The sequence below is a fragment of the Guillardia theta genome (genome assembly GCF_000315625.1).
Source record: "Guillardia theta CCMP2712 unplaced genomic scaffold GUITHscaffold_174, whole genome shotgun sequence".
NCBI classification, from domain to species: domain Eukaryota; class Cryptophyceae; order Pyrenomonadales; family Geminigeraceae; genus Guillardia; species Guillardia theta.
The window spans coordinates 1-12,879 of NW_005434502.1; the positions used below are offsets into that span (position 1 = coordinate 1).

At 54.0% G+C, this 12,879-nt stretch overlaps 3 protein-coding genes across 3 annotated transcripts in view; 2 read left to right on the top strand and 1 right to left on the bottom strand.

Annotated features, from left to right (window-relative positions):
• Positions 1-171: 171 nt before the first annotated feature.
• On the bottom strand, positions 172-3,614 carry GUITHDRAFT_147800 (hypothetical protein; the record flags this gene model as incomplete). The annotated part of the gene is made up of 13 exons (XM_005820497.1): positions 172-177; positions 636-683; positions 749-794; positions 840-946; positions 993-1,127; positions 1,211-1,267; positions 1,310-1,356; positions 1,420-1,521; positions 1,929-2,175; positions 2,283-2,411; positions 3,254-3,304; positions 3,360-3,467; positions 3,606-3,614. 13 exons carry the CDS (start codon positions 3,612-3,614, stop codon positions 172-174), a joined length of 1,092 nt encoding a protein of 363 aa, XP_005820554.1.
• Positions 3,615-4,935: 1,321 nt separating this feature from the next.
• GUITHDRAFT_120214 (hypothetical protein) lies at positions 4,936-7,407 on the top strand (the record flags this gene model as incomplete). The annotated part of the gene is made up of 17 exons (XM_005820498.1): positions 4,936-5,751; positions 5,802-5,877; positions 5,934-5,991; positions 6,037-6,088; positions 6,139-6,190; positions 6,236-6,278; positions 6,328-6,394; positions 6,433-6,472; positions 6,516-6,596; positions 6,671-6,714; positions 6,762-6,794; positions 6,842-6,896; positions 6,946-7,061; positions 7,107-7,138; positions 7,187-7,238; positions 7,288-7,313; positions 7,365-7,407. 17 exons carry the CDS (start codon positions 4,936-4,938, stop codon positions 7,405-7,407), a joined length of 1,686 nt encoding a protein of 561 aa, XP_005820555.1.
• A 1,599-nt stretch (positions 7,408-9,006) lies between these two features.
• The window catches only part of GUITHDRAFT_120215 (hypothetical protein), a gene marked incomplete at both ends in the record, with an annotated part of 4,606 nt that continues 733 nt past the window's right edge, over positions 9,007-12,879 (top strand). Inside the window, 21 exons of the mRNA XM_005820499.1 lie at positions 9,007-9,072; positions 9,157-9,446; positions 9,508-9,563; positions 9,610-9,735; positions 9,856-9,926; positions 9,983-10,039; positions 10,146-10,292; positions 10,464-10,549; positions 10,603-10,661; positions 10,867-10,905; positions 11,022-11,082; positions 11,138-11,178; positions 11,353-11,436; positions 11,538-11,617; positions 11,753-11,787; positions 11,839-11,902; positions 12,038-12,090; positions 12,139-12,203; positions 12,422-12,479; positions 12,524-12,572; positions 12,623-12,671. Of these exons, the coding sequence (XP_005820556.1) occupies positions 9,007-9,072; positions 9,157-9,446; positions 9,508-9,563; positions 9,610-9,735; positions 9,856-9,926; positions 9,983-10,039; positions 10,146-10,292; positions 10,464-10,549; positions 10,603-10,661; positions 10,867-10,905; positions 11,022-11,082; positions 11,138-11,178; positions 11,353-11,436; positions 11,538-11,617; positions 11,753-11,787; positions 11,839-11,902; positions 12,038-12,090; positions 12,139-12,203; positions 12,422-12,479; positions 12,524-12,572; positions 12,623-12,671 (1,636 nt within the window). The remainder of the gene's footprint in view (positions 9,073-9,156; positions 9,447-9,507; positions 9,564-9,609; positions 9,736-9,855; positions 9,927-9,982; positions 10,040-10,145; positions 10,293-10,463; positions 10,550-10,602; positions 10,662-10,866; positions 10,906-11,021; positions 11,083-11,137; positions 11,179-11,352; positions 11,437-11,537; positions 11,618-11,752; positions 11,788-11,838; positions 11,903-12,037; positions 12,091-12,138; positions 12,204-12,421; positions 12,480-12,523; positions 12,573-12,622; positions 12,672-12,879) is intronic.

A 12,879-nucleotide genomic window follows, 5' to 3' on the forward strand; every position in this document is an offset into this window, starting at 1 on the left:
TTCATCATCTCCTCCATCATCATCATCATCTCCATCATCTCCATCATCATCATCTCCATCATCATCATCATCATCATCATCATCATCATCTCCATCGTCAACATCAAGCATTTCATGACAAGGAATCTTCATTCACCTATAATCGCCGACCTTTCCATGTGACATGTCTCTTCATACCTGAGGTTACAACACAGAGCATGAGTTCCACACGTCGCATCGGTTTCCTTCATTCTCTTGCCTACGAGAAGCTGATGCTTTCAGTGACGCACTGTTCTCTATTGCAGTCAGATCAAGTGCCAAGTGCGAAGCTCGAAAACTCTGCGAGCAGCAGGACTCATGACAAGAAGCAGAGCAGGAGCGGAAATCAACACACATTGCTGTGCCCAGCGTTGTTTGTCTCCTTTCCTGTACTTCATCGAATTACAAGAGCCGGTCTGAAATTTGCTTGAACCTTCTGACTTGTTCATGATAGAGGTTGAGATGTCACTTTCTGCTGATGAACTTTCTCGAAGCTTCTTTGCCTGGTAGATCGATCTTCGATCATCTCCTCACTTCACCTCCCCTCTCCTCTCATCTCCTCTCTTCTCTTCTCCTCTATCCTCTTCCTCTCCTCTCCTCTCCTCTCCTCTCCTCACCTCCAAGAATCGCCTCCAGAACTCTTGCTCGCTCATGGCATGAGGAACCTGTACAAGTCAATCTCCCAGCATGGGGCATGAACGCCAGCTGAGAAGATCTTTTCAACACATACCTGCTCTTCATAAACTTTGGCCAACTTGGGGTATTTCTTGAAGTACCTTGTTCCCAATGAGTACAATCACTGATCAGATAGGAGATGATACTTGAAGATGGTTGAGGCGTCTAGTCTGTGTTGCTCCACGTTTTCTTCCTTGGCTGCTTTCTTCTCTGGTGCTGCCCCGCCTCCTTTTCCGCCGCTGCTCCCCGACTGCTGCCCACGAGTCAAACAATCTCCCCTGCTATCACACTGGCCTCACCTGCTTCTTAGAAGAGCTGCTGGTGGAGGATCGAATGATTTCTGCTGCTGCATCCTGGCACGACGCTGCCGTCAGGTGCGACACGAGCTGTCTGATCCTGAACCTTGAACGTGTCTCTCCAGGAAAACCCATCTCCTGCCCCGGTGAAGTCGAAAGTCACGTCCTGCAGGCTGTCAGCCTCTCCTTCCTTGCTCGTGCTGACATCAGCGCTGGCATACCTCTCCTCCGCTGATGCTCAGCCGCAGCAGCGCTTTCGATCCTCCCGTCTTGCTGACCTGCGCTAGGTTCAGCGAGCAGACTGCAACCCGACGTGGAACCTGGAGGCTGCTGACCCGGGTACAGTCAACCTCAACCCTGTTGTTGTCTGACGAGCAACATCGTCAGCGTCCAACTTGAAAACTTCATCCACTCCTCCAGCACGCCTCACCGAACTTGTAGGGCAAGAAGATCAACTTCGAGCTCCTGAGATGGAGTACCCCCTTCGTCTTCTCCTTCCCCACCGACACGTCTCGGCAGCAGAGAGAAGCTCCTGCTCCTGCCGGTCGTCAGCTCGAGGAAGAGGAGGGGACTTGCCTACCTCCCTCTTCCTCCTCCCCCGTCGTCAGATCGATGACTCCCTCCCTCCCGCCGTCCGCCATCACACCTAGGTGAGCCTGCCTCAGATGCTTGACTGCCCGGGCCAGGCCCGGGGCCCGCACTCACGGTGACTGCCGCACTGGCCCACCGTCACTGGGCCGGCCAGGGCCGTGACTACCTCAGTGAAGGCCCGGGACTGGCACTATGCCAAGTCAGCGCCGGTAAGCCCCGGCTTGCAGCCCCGGTGTGAGAGTGAGCTATGACAGGCCGACGGGGCAACGGTGCCACGGAACGGTTCATTTCAGAGTTTCTCATGATAGAATTTTTCCAACTCAACTTTGTACCATTAACTACCCCTACCGTCCCTCTTAGCGGCCGAGGCAACACCACAAGGACTGAGCACAGACGGCTGGGCTGCCACAGCTATTCCCTCTTTCACAGAAGCCCCAGACGAGCTGCTGCCGCCATGTTGCCCCTCAGTCCTCTCATGCAGGATCTTCTCTGCCCGCTCCAGGAACGGCTGGTACATCCTCTCAAGATCCTCCGCTAGTGCGTGCAGTCGCTGTATCCCCTCCCTTGACTTCTGCATCCCCATGATCGTCTCGTCCTGCAGACACAACATCTTCCATCAGCGCGCTTGCGCCCGAAGCTCTCAGGCCCCACCCGGAGGTTCCCTCTCCCCCCTCTCTCCTCCAGTCCCCTCTCCCTTCTCACCGCGTACAAGTCTGACACGAAGTCGCTCTTCCATGCCTCGTAGTCTCGTCCAGCGTTCAAGTGCATCTGTATTCTCGCACTCGACCCCTCCGACGGCATCACGGCTGACTCGTACTCCCCCCGATCCACCTGCCCCGCAGCAAGCACAGATTGTCAGACCAGTAAACGCACTCACCCCAGTCAAGTCCCCCCTCCCTAGCTCTCTACTCCCTCTCCGCCTCCCACTAACTCACCGGTACGAAATACGCCTTGATTGCTCTTGGTCGCCCGTAGCTGTCGAATTCCTCCTGCTGTATTAGCTTCACGCCCACACACTCTGCCCCCGTCTCGTCTCGAAAATTTCGGAGTCTGATTTGCATCATCATCGGCTGTCCCGGTCTGACTGCAAACGACCAGGTGCTGTACATCACGTAGCAGAAGTAGGAAAACTCTGTTGTAGGCAGCCGCAGCTCTCTGTTCGCTATCCTCGCCAGCAGCTCCTCCTCATGTAAGCCTATCAGCCTCGACGTGGCATCGGAAGCAAACACATGGGCCCGCTGCCCCGTCGACGGATGCAGATGCTGCTTCACCATCCCAAAGGTCTGCTGGTCGTAGAATGCTCGGTCTAGCTCCAAGTCTGGCTTCATTTCTGTCTCGCCTCCCCCCATCAGCAGGTGGTCCTCCACTCTCCGACACTGCTTCTCGATCTTGTCTGCCATGATGATCTCTACCGCATGCAGCGCTCGTCGTGTCACCTGCTGCAGGTAGGGAGGAAGATAGAGGAAGGTGTTCATCAGCTCCTGCGAGCTGAAGCCGAACTCCCAGTGCCTCGCCAGCACGCGATCCGGCCACCCCATCGAGTTCATCTGCTCCCGCAAAGCTGACGGCTTGTCGAACGACACGCTTCGGATCCAGAAGTCTAGCGGTCTCTCCACCCGCAGCTCTCCCATCCGCCTCCTCTGATGCGCCAGGGCAAGGTCTGCTTGCTCCACCTCTCGCATCCCGTCGTCCGTGACTATCAGCTCCATGTCTTCGTACACGCACTGCTCCTCTTTCAATCGACCCCTGCAGCGGGAGCAGGGTCGGCCCTCGTCGCACTTGACCTTGGATCTCTTGCACACAACGCACGCGACCAAGCTCCTGGTCCTCGAGGGCTTCGACACTCTCAGTCTCACGCAACGCCCTGCCATGTTGTGCTTGACGCACCTGCACCCCCATGACAACAAACGTCACACATGATACGACACAAAGGTTGTCAGCTGCCAGCCAGCCCGCCTGCCAGCTTCCCCTCCACCGCTCCCCTCGCAATCCTCGCCCCCCCCCCCCCCCCTTCCACCCCCTCACCTCGAGCATGGCTGGAAGGTGTCGCACTTGTGCTTCGAATCGATGCAGGGCCTGCAAGCAAACCTGATCTTCTTCATCCTCCTGCTGATGTCTGCGACAGGTAAGTCAGCCAGCTGCCATCATGAGCGCTGATAAGCGCAAGCTGATGGGTCTATGCCTCAGGTACGTGTTTCTACTTCCTTCAAGACGCGCACACACGGCTAAGACATGAGCTACCAGCGCATAGCACCATCGAGCTCTGCTAGAGCAAACACTAGACCCTCTCGTACTCCTGGCTCTGCTGCTCTGTGAAACTCTGCCACAGGTACCGCCCTGCAGCATGCTTCGCTGCGATCTTGGGATGGAGTAGTAGTAAAGACAGAGAACGCAACTTTTCATTTCATCACGGTTTCGTATCCGTCAGCAGGCTCCGATAAGGTCCAGCTCTAAAGTTTTACTCATCCGCAAGGAGTTAATTAGCAACATCAAGCTCGCCTCAAGATAGTTCATACGACATTACAAGGACAGCATTTTGATTGTTAGCTCCATGTCTTAATGTGTGCTGCTGTCACATACGCAGCCAGACTTGAACGGAACTGCGGGCCGTCCGAGTCTTCTCACAAAGTTCACTCAAACTTCAAGTTAAGTTGCCAGTACGACCTTTTACTCAAAGTTAACGACACTCCGTGCGACTCGGGCCCGGTGGTGACCGGCCGCCGGCCTCCCGGCCCGGCGGTGCTACTGTCCGATCGGCAGCCTGAGCACTCGGCCCAGTTTCAGCGAGGATCTGAGGCAGATGTAGTGGAAAGGTTTGACTTTCTTTTTCAGTCAATATATGGAAAGGAAAGTCCCTGCCCAGCATCATCACACCTTTTAGATACCAGGTAGGAGCAGGACTGAGGAGCAGGAGCAGGAGCAGGAGCAGGAGGCAGGAGGCAGGAGGCAGGAGGCAGGAGGCAGGAGGCAGGAGGCAGGAGGCAGGAGGATCAGGATCAGGATCAGGAGGCAGGAGCAGGAGGCAGGAGGATCAGGATCAAGGGGCAGGAGGAGCAGGAGCAGGAGCAGGGAGCAGGAGGAGCAGGAGGAGGCAGGAGGCAGGAGGCAGGAGGCAGGAGGCAGGAGGCAGGAGGCAGGAGCAGGATCGGGAGCAAATGGAGGAGGAGGTGGGGCGGAGGGGCGGGGGGGGGATTTGGGAGATATTCGAGACCTTGAAGGCTATCGAGAAGAATCTCTTTGTGCGCAAATTTGCAAGCTGCCTGAAACATTGTTAGGATCCGCTGTGGCAGCGCTGGTTGAGACGTCTCTTCACTATCTGCGGGCCTTGAAGGGAGACAAGAAAACTATCCTCAGGATGTTGTCTCCCGTCATGGGGAACAGGGTCAACGCCTGCGCCATCGCATCGCTAGTGCTGCTATGGGCGTGTTGGGTGGTCTTTGTGGACCTCAGCGGCAACCGGTCAGGCGGCTCCGGGGGTAGGGAGTGCAGGGGCAAGGATTGCAGAGACAACACGTCAAGGCTGGTGCAGCAGCAGCGGCACCAAGATTCGCTGACGAGGTTGGTCGAGGACACGAAGGATCCAAACGAGGGACGCGCACAAAAGGATGAGACGAGCGCTCCTGTCAAGCCACTTGCTGACTTGAGAATGGTGTCAAGTCCGAACCCCAGCACGACCAGTGACCATAGAGACACGGTCGAGTTCTCGTTAAAGAATGACCCAGCAAGACTCTCTTGGTTCATTGAAAAGATACAAAGAGGAGGTTTCAGCAAGCTGCGACGACTGGACTTGACGGGCTGCCAAATCAGTGAGTTTCCTGTTGAGATCTGCAAACTGCGAAGTCTTGAACTGTTGAATCTTGGCAACAACTCACTCTCAACCCTTCCGAGCCAATTTGAGAACTTGATTTCTCTCAAGATCTTGTTCTTCCTGGGGAATCAATTTTCAAGCATTCCTGCGGTGGTGGGAAAGTTGAACTCTTTAGAAATCCTCAGCTTCAAAGGCAACAAACTTGTCGAGTTGGGAGATGATTTGCCTGTCGCATTGAAGTCTCTGGTGTTGACGGACAACTCACTAAGAAATCTGCCGAGCTCGATCGGAAAGTTGACCGAGCTTCAGAAGATCATGCTCTCAAACAACAAGCTCTCATCACTTCCTTCTGAACTTGCCTTGGTGATCCAATAACTACTTGCCCGCGGCAGAAAGATAACGTTTCGTGGCAGTGCAAGAAGCTGGAGCTCATCAGACTGTCGAAGAACGAGCTGAAATCTATTCCCAAGGAGATATTTGACCTCCCATGTGCGAGATTATTGTTGAGCCTTGACTTCTCCTCTCTCATAATCATGGATGAGCAGCACTCGCATGGTTTGCTATCGGGAGCAATCCTATGACTCCTCCTGTCCCGTCCATACGGTCAAGGTGCTGCCGATTCACCTAACCTGAAGTTTGTCTGTTCAGGGTTCCCGAGAACACTGTCGATCAGTTTGAGATCTTTGAGCGTCTAGGAAAGGTACATGGGCACGTGCAGTAGCGACCTGCCAGCCACTGAAAGAGACTTAGGGAGCGTCGGGCAAGGTATACAGGGCTATATCGAAGGAGACCAAAGAGGAGGGTAAGAAGTGCATGACACACCATCTTGTCTGATTGTTCCTTGCAGTTGCTATCAAGTTCTTCCACAAGTTCAACGCGATATCAGATGGGTTGACCTCTTTCTCACATGATTCTCTTGGGCTGACATGTACGCTTCAGATCTCCGCTCGATGAGCTAGCTATTTCCTCCATCGTCAACAGCACCCACGTCCAAGTGAACATGCTGGTTGCTGTCGTCGTTGCTGTGCGCTCACCGTCCTACAGCGCCTCCTGGGAGTCATTCGCAAACCGATGCTCGCAGCTGGTGCTGACTGCAACTTTGTTTGTAAGCTAACGTCCTCTATCAGTCACTACAATCTCTCGAAGAAGCTCGAAGAACCTTGGATCTCCTCCATCCTTCTCGACCATCACGCGGGATACTTATCGGGGTGAGTGCCCCATGGATGAGGCTTCATGCTCCTGTAGAGTCTTCGGCCTCCTGTTGATGAGATGCCTGCAACAGACTTTACCATGTCAGCCGCAAATTGCTTGAAGATACTGCAGCAGGTATGAGCCTTGTATGGAACTTCAACAATGACTTCAAGTGGCAACAGGTGGCTTCGGGACTAGCAGCCATCCACTCTGCGGTTAGTTTTCTTTCTCCACTTTTGATGCCGTTGCCAACGTCTCACAGGGAATCTGCCATGGGGACTTATACGCCCACAACATCATGGCGGACACCTCGATTGGTACTTGATGCAGGCAAGACGAATGTCTCACTGAATCGCTACTGCTCAGGTTGGGCTCAGATCTTGGACTTTGGGGCAAGCTTTCTCTATGAGAAAGATGTCAAGGACTCCTTGATCGACGGGGAGAGAGTTCAGCGGTTTGATGTTCTTGCACTGGGGAGATTGGTATGATGCCCCTCCCTGATCCAAGACGTTGACATGCCGCACCAGATCTTGGAGCTCGTGAGCCGTGTCGAGGGCGGGTAGCTCTATGAAGTACTTTGATACAAGTTCTCACAGCAGGGCTACAGCAACGAGGGAGAAGGCAAGGAGACGCTGGACAGGCTGAGGAAGGTTGCCGAGGTAAGTTCACTTGTCGACATATGTAAGTTCTCTCACATCGATCGATCAGGCATGTCTAGATGCGAATGTGATGAGGTGATAGGCATTCTCTTCCTCTCTCTGCGTGCTCTGATGACAATCTTACAGCCGTCCTACCGCCGCCACCATTGCACGCCGTCTACACGCCTGAAGCATTTCGACTTGAATTTTCATTTTTAGCTCCTTCGAGTTGGAAAGAAGCCCAAGCATTTGAAAATATTAATTCGTTAGAATCATTGAAATTCTATTATTAGTTTTCAAATATGAATGGACCTTTCAACTTGTTTTCAAACGTAGAACTACCCAGCCCTCAATCTACTGGGGTAAAGTACCGGTACTCAACAACGCCTCCAACACTACCCCAACCCCCCACTTTGTCCCGGTGTTGATCACCCCCACCCACCCCTAACACACGTGCGCTCAGACCACCCATTCTTGTCTCATTTTCTACCCCACTTTGTCACTAGGATTGACCCTACCCCTTCAGAGATGACCCCATTTACCATAACCATGACAAATCGACACCCCCACCCATTCTTCAGCTACAAAATCAGAACCCTACCATCTGAATCAGAAACTACCACTGATCACCCCTTCTTTCATCTGCAAACTTACCAGTGCTCAACCACCCCCACCCAACGTGTTCAGTAGGTTTATTTACCCCTACCCCCTCGGACAACACCACCCTACCCACACGGAGCCCAGGGTTTGGGGGGCCACCGTCATGGCGGATCACATCCGCCCCCTCCCGAGTCATGGTCGCTGTCACAGAGCCTCCTGCTCCCGCTCCCCTCCTATCTGGTCTTTCTCTCCTCTCTTCTCACCCTCTTATGTTCCTCTCTCCTCCTACTCTCTGCTCGCCTCCCCATCCTCTCTCATCCTTCCTTCCTTATCACCTCTGATCTGCTTCTCTCGTCCTCCTCGCTGATCTTCTTCTCTCCCCCTTTGCTCTCCTCGCCTCCTCCTCTTCTCTGATATCAATTTTCTTCCTCTTCTCTCCTTGCTTGTCCTTTCTCTTTTCACATCCTGGGATCCTCCTAGCCCAGTCCTTGGCGTTTCCGCTGTATTCCAGACCGCTGCATCTTTATTCACACTTTTGTTTGGTTGGATGGTATTATTTTCTTGCTTCATACCTTTAATTGAGCTCACATATCGTTTTATCCTTTTCATCTTTCTTTGCTCGTTTTGATAGCAAGAAACCTTTCGCTATTCGCACGTGTGATCATGAACCCCCGTTGCGCCCATGTGCAAATCTGTATTGCTCCAACAGCATCAGGACCAGCAAGATCCAGATGGCTTCATGTATTCTGTTGTTGCATCTAAGAATAGCGGTGTGTGTCTCCTCATCTCGAATATTAAGATAGCACAACTTTCTTTCCCGAATGACAAACTCCCTGTTTTCTCAAGTTGTCTGTTCTCTTGTTGTCTGTCAGCCATTCCATGCAAGTTGAAGATTGAGGATAATTCTATAAGCTTCTAGCGCATATTTGATTTTTTGCTATACATACAAACATGACATGTAGTGCATTTGCCCTGTAGGGTTTGAATCAGTCTTTCCATTTCAGCCAGCTGAAAACGATCTTGAAATTTTCAACCTTTCCCTGACATGCATATTCAGAGCTTTGGAACATCTCCCGGGGGATTGTGAGATCGGCAACAGCACATGTGAGCAGCTTTCTAAAGCATCTTCGAAAATGATATCATTGCAGAGCATAGTACCTCTGCCGATCTCCAACTCCACATTGGTAACATGTCGATAATTGCTGTGACTGCCACTGCAGTCGCAGCAATATTGACGGGATGCTCCGAGACACATGTAAGCTGAGAGAGTGTCTGACCATTGCAATGAGCGATACCTGTTGTCGTGGCTCCGTCGGCTGCATGCTGACTTCTGCGGCAGGCTTTTCAACCGTCGATGATGGGCAGAGCTCAGCCGCGCATGGCGAGTTGCAATCATCATCAACAGAAGTTCTTGCCTTGTAGTCTCCAACGTCATCCGATCCTCATTCAATCAACATCGCAACCTGCAAGAAGCCTGCTGGGCAAGTCCAAGTCTCGCGTCAGATGTCAGGACAGACCTGCTCTGAGGGGTGCGGAGCAAGCGAGCGAGTCGGAGGAGAAGAAGGCGGAGGCAACTAATAGCTCAATCGTCTCTGGGAAGGCTCGGCTCTATGGCGCGACTGAGACGAGGTCCGTCGCTCTTCAACGGGGCGTCTGAGCGCTGCTGACTTGCTGCTTTTCTAACGTGCAGGAGGGGACATGGGGGAGGATTTGTAAACGGACTTCTGGGAGCTGTGGCAGATCGAGGTCAGGGAGGAGTTGCGAGGGTACGTGTGATGACGCTTGCTCGCAGAGTTCGATGCTGCCATCTTCGCTCTCGCCATCCCAGCCCTGGGGTCACTCATCATTGAGCCGGTGGTCCGAACGCTGGAAGCTGTCATGGTCGGGAGGCTGGGAGCTGCGCCACTTGGAGCCCTCAGTGAGTCAAGAGAGAGCAGAGGAAGAGGACAGGAGGAGAGGGAAGGGGGAGATAGTAGGAGAAAAGAGCAAGAGGAGAAGATGAGGATGAAGATGAGGGTGAGTGATTGTGTGCTTGCAGGTATTGGAGGGTCGGTGGTCTCCGTGTCTTTCCCTCTCTTCAATTTCTTTTCCTACGCCACCACTCCCATGGTGAGACAAGCAACCTTCTCCCTCGTGTTGCTCATCCTCCTGCTCCCTACCTGCAGGTTGCTCGAGCTCTTGCTCGTGACGATCCCAACGAGGCGTCTCGGCTAGTCGCTCAGGTCAGCACATTGCTCGTCTCCCCTTCCCCTTGTCCTCCCATCCTGGTCGCCATGAGCCTCTCACCTCCTATTCGCTCCATGCAAACCATCTCATTCCTTCCGTCAGGGGATCTGGTTGTCGACAGCAGTAGGATGCGTGCTGGGAACTCTCATGTTCAAGTTTGCGGACAACATCTTGAAGACGATGGGATCCAACGCTGAGATCTTTCCCTTCGCCCGAGCCTTCCTCATCATCCGAGCCTTCGCTGCTCCTGTACTACTTTCACCCCCTCCTAACCCCTTCACTCCCTCGACTCCCTTTCCCTCTCTTCGATCCCTCGTCCCTCCTGCTCCCCGTCTCCGCTTGCGCTTCAGCACTTTCCTGGTCCCAACTCCCCTCTTGCTCCCTGCCGAGAGCTGTAGAGTTTACGATCGCTCTGGTCAGGCGGAGCTGTGGCTGCTGGTAGCGAAGGGAGCTTCCTATGGGCATCAGAACACGCGAGCTCCTCTCCTCGCCATTGCGACTGGAAGGTGGGACCAACTTCAGCCGACGTGCGCGACTTGACATGAAGGTTGTGCCACAGTGCTGTTCACCTTGTACTGGATGCTGTCTTCATTCTTGGACTAGAGATGGGGCTGTCAGGTTCTAATTCTCCTTCCTCTTTCTACCTGCTCCGCTCCTCCCTCTGTCCTCCCTTTCCCTCCTTCCCACCTCGATACTCCATCCTTCCTCAATCGTTCCCTCTTCATCCTTTCCCGTCGTCCATGCACCCCTATGCGTGCACGCCATTACCGTCTTATCCGCCTCCTCGTCTTCCTCCTCAATCTTTATTCTCACTGGCTTACAGGGGCAGCGCTGGCCGTCGTCATTTCCCAGTATCTTGCAGGTGAGATTTAGAGAAAGAGTGCAGAATGAAATAGGGGAGGGAGCAGAGGAGGACGAGGGCGAGGACGAGGGCGAGGGCGAGGACGAGGAGGTTGCACGTTTACCTTCTGTCTCCAGCTCTCTTCCTGCTGCGATGCCTGGTGCAAGATGGAATCTTGAAGATCTCAGACTTGAGGAGGTAGAGATAAGACCGACTAAAGGAGCGCCAGGAGTTTCCTGAGAGTATCCTGCAGGCTTCCTGACATCACCAAGATCTTCACTTACCTCTCAGCCGGTCAAAACCTCCTCGTCCTCTCACTCCCTGCTTGTCTTTGTTTCCTCCTTGTCCCCTCCTTTCAACTCCATGTCAACCTTCTCTCTCTTCCCTCCTACTTCCTTTAGTTTCCTGCTTCCAGTGCCTCTCTCCCCCCTCTCCCTCCTCGCTCCTTTACAGTGACCTCAAGAGCAGGCAGCGCTCTCCTCATCCGCACAATGTCCATGCAGGCCTTCTACACTGTCATGACCTCTTACGGCGCCAGGATGGGAACAGCAGGTGACTGCGCTTGTCATTCCTCCTCCACCACCTGCCTTCCTCCTCCCGTCCTCCTCCTCCCGTCTTCCTCCTCCCGTCTTCCTCCTCACCTTCCTTGCCAGTCATCGCTGCACACGCCATCGCTCGTCAATGCTCTTCGCTCGAGGCTCTAGTGGTTGACGGACTTGCCGTAGCGGCGCAGGTTGAATTCTTGTCTCTTCTTTCCTGCTCTCCATCCTCCATCTCTCGTCCTCCCTCCCTCTCTTATTCAGGAACGAGGATCCTTTTCTCTCCTCAATCCTTCCTCGATTCACTCCAAATGATCGGAACCTTGCAGGCGTTGGTCGCCATGTACATCGGCAAGGGGGACAGGTGAGGAGAAGCTGTGGGCGAGGATTCTCTTGCTGACGAGGGTGAGGAAAGGGTGTCAGCGCGGAGGCTGTGCAGGAGACTGCTGTTCCTCGGCGGAGTTGCGGGAACTGTGCTGGTAAAGCTCACTAGAGGCTGGAGAAGAGGAGGATTGGAGGGAGTTGGGTAGGGAGAGCAGAGTGGTACAGCAGCGGGCAGAGGGGGCAGGGCCAGGGCCAGGGCCAGGGCCAGTAACAAGTGACTCTTGGGACAGGGAGGGCTACTGTGGGCGGCGTCAGGGCCGATTGCGTCGGTATTTTCTACAGAGTGAGACGCTGTCCATGGAGGAAACTCTCCTTACCTGTGACCCACCAGCCCCAACGTGCTTGCGGAGGCTAGGAGAGCAATGCCGCTGGTTGCTGCCATCCAACTTCCAGCAGGTCTGACCCCTCCTGCCTTGCCCTCCTTCAACCCAATCCCCATTTACACAAACATACGCATACACATCCTCTGTTTTCTTCTTGCTCTCCCTTCCCACTTACAAGAGACATCTCCTTCCCCTCACATGCACATCTTCTCTTATCGCCTCCCCCCAACAGCACGCACTTCCCTCTCCTCTCCTCTCCTCTCCTCTCCTGTCTTGACATCAGGCATGCAGCGCTGGCCTACATATTCGACGGGATCTTCCTGGGAGCAAGAGACTTCCGCTTCCTCGGGTGAGGGAATTCCTTTCCTTTCCTCCTCTTCTAACCCGCAGCAGCATCGCCATGTTTTTCTGCGTCATTCCCGCATCTGCCGTGCTCGTGACGGTCACTCCTCTTCTCAGCCCTCCTCCTGCTTCTCATCCTCCTCCCTGCAGGTCGCCGCCACTCTCGATGTCGGCCTCCTCACTCTGTGGATGGCTTCGGGTAAGGATGCGCACGTCTTCTCCTCTCCTTCCCTCCTCCTTCCCCTCCTCCTTCTACTTCGCGTCCCACCCTCTTTCTCCTCCCCCCTGGTGCTGTCCTTCAGCCTGTCTGAACTCGCCCCTACTGGAATTCAGAAGCATCTGTCCTCATCTCTATTGCTTTCCTTTTCTCTTCACTTCGCCTCCCCAAAAAATCTCCCCTCCTCCCT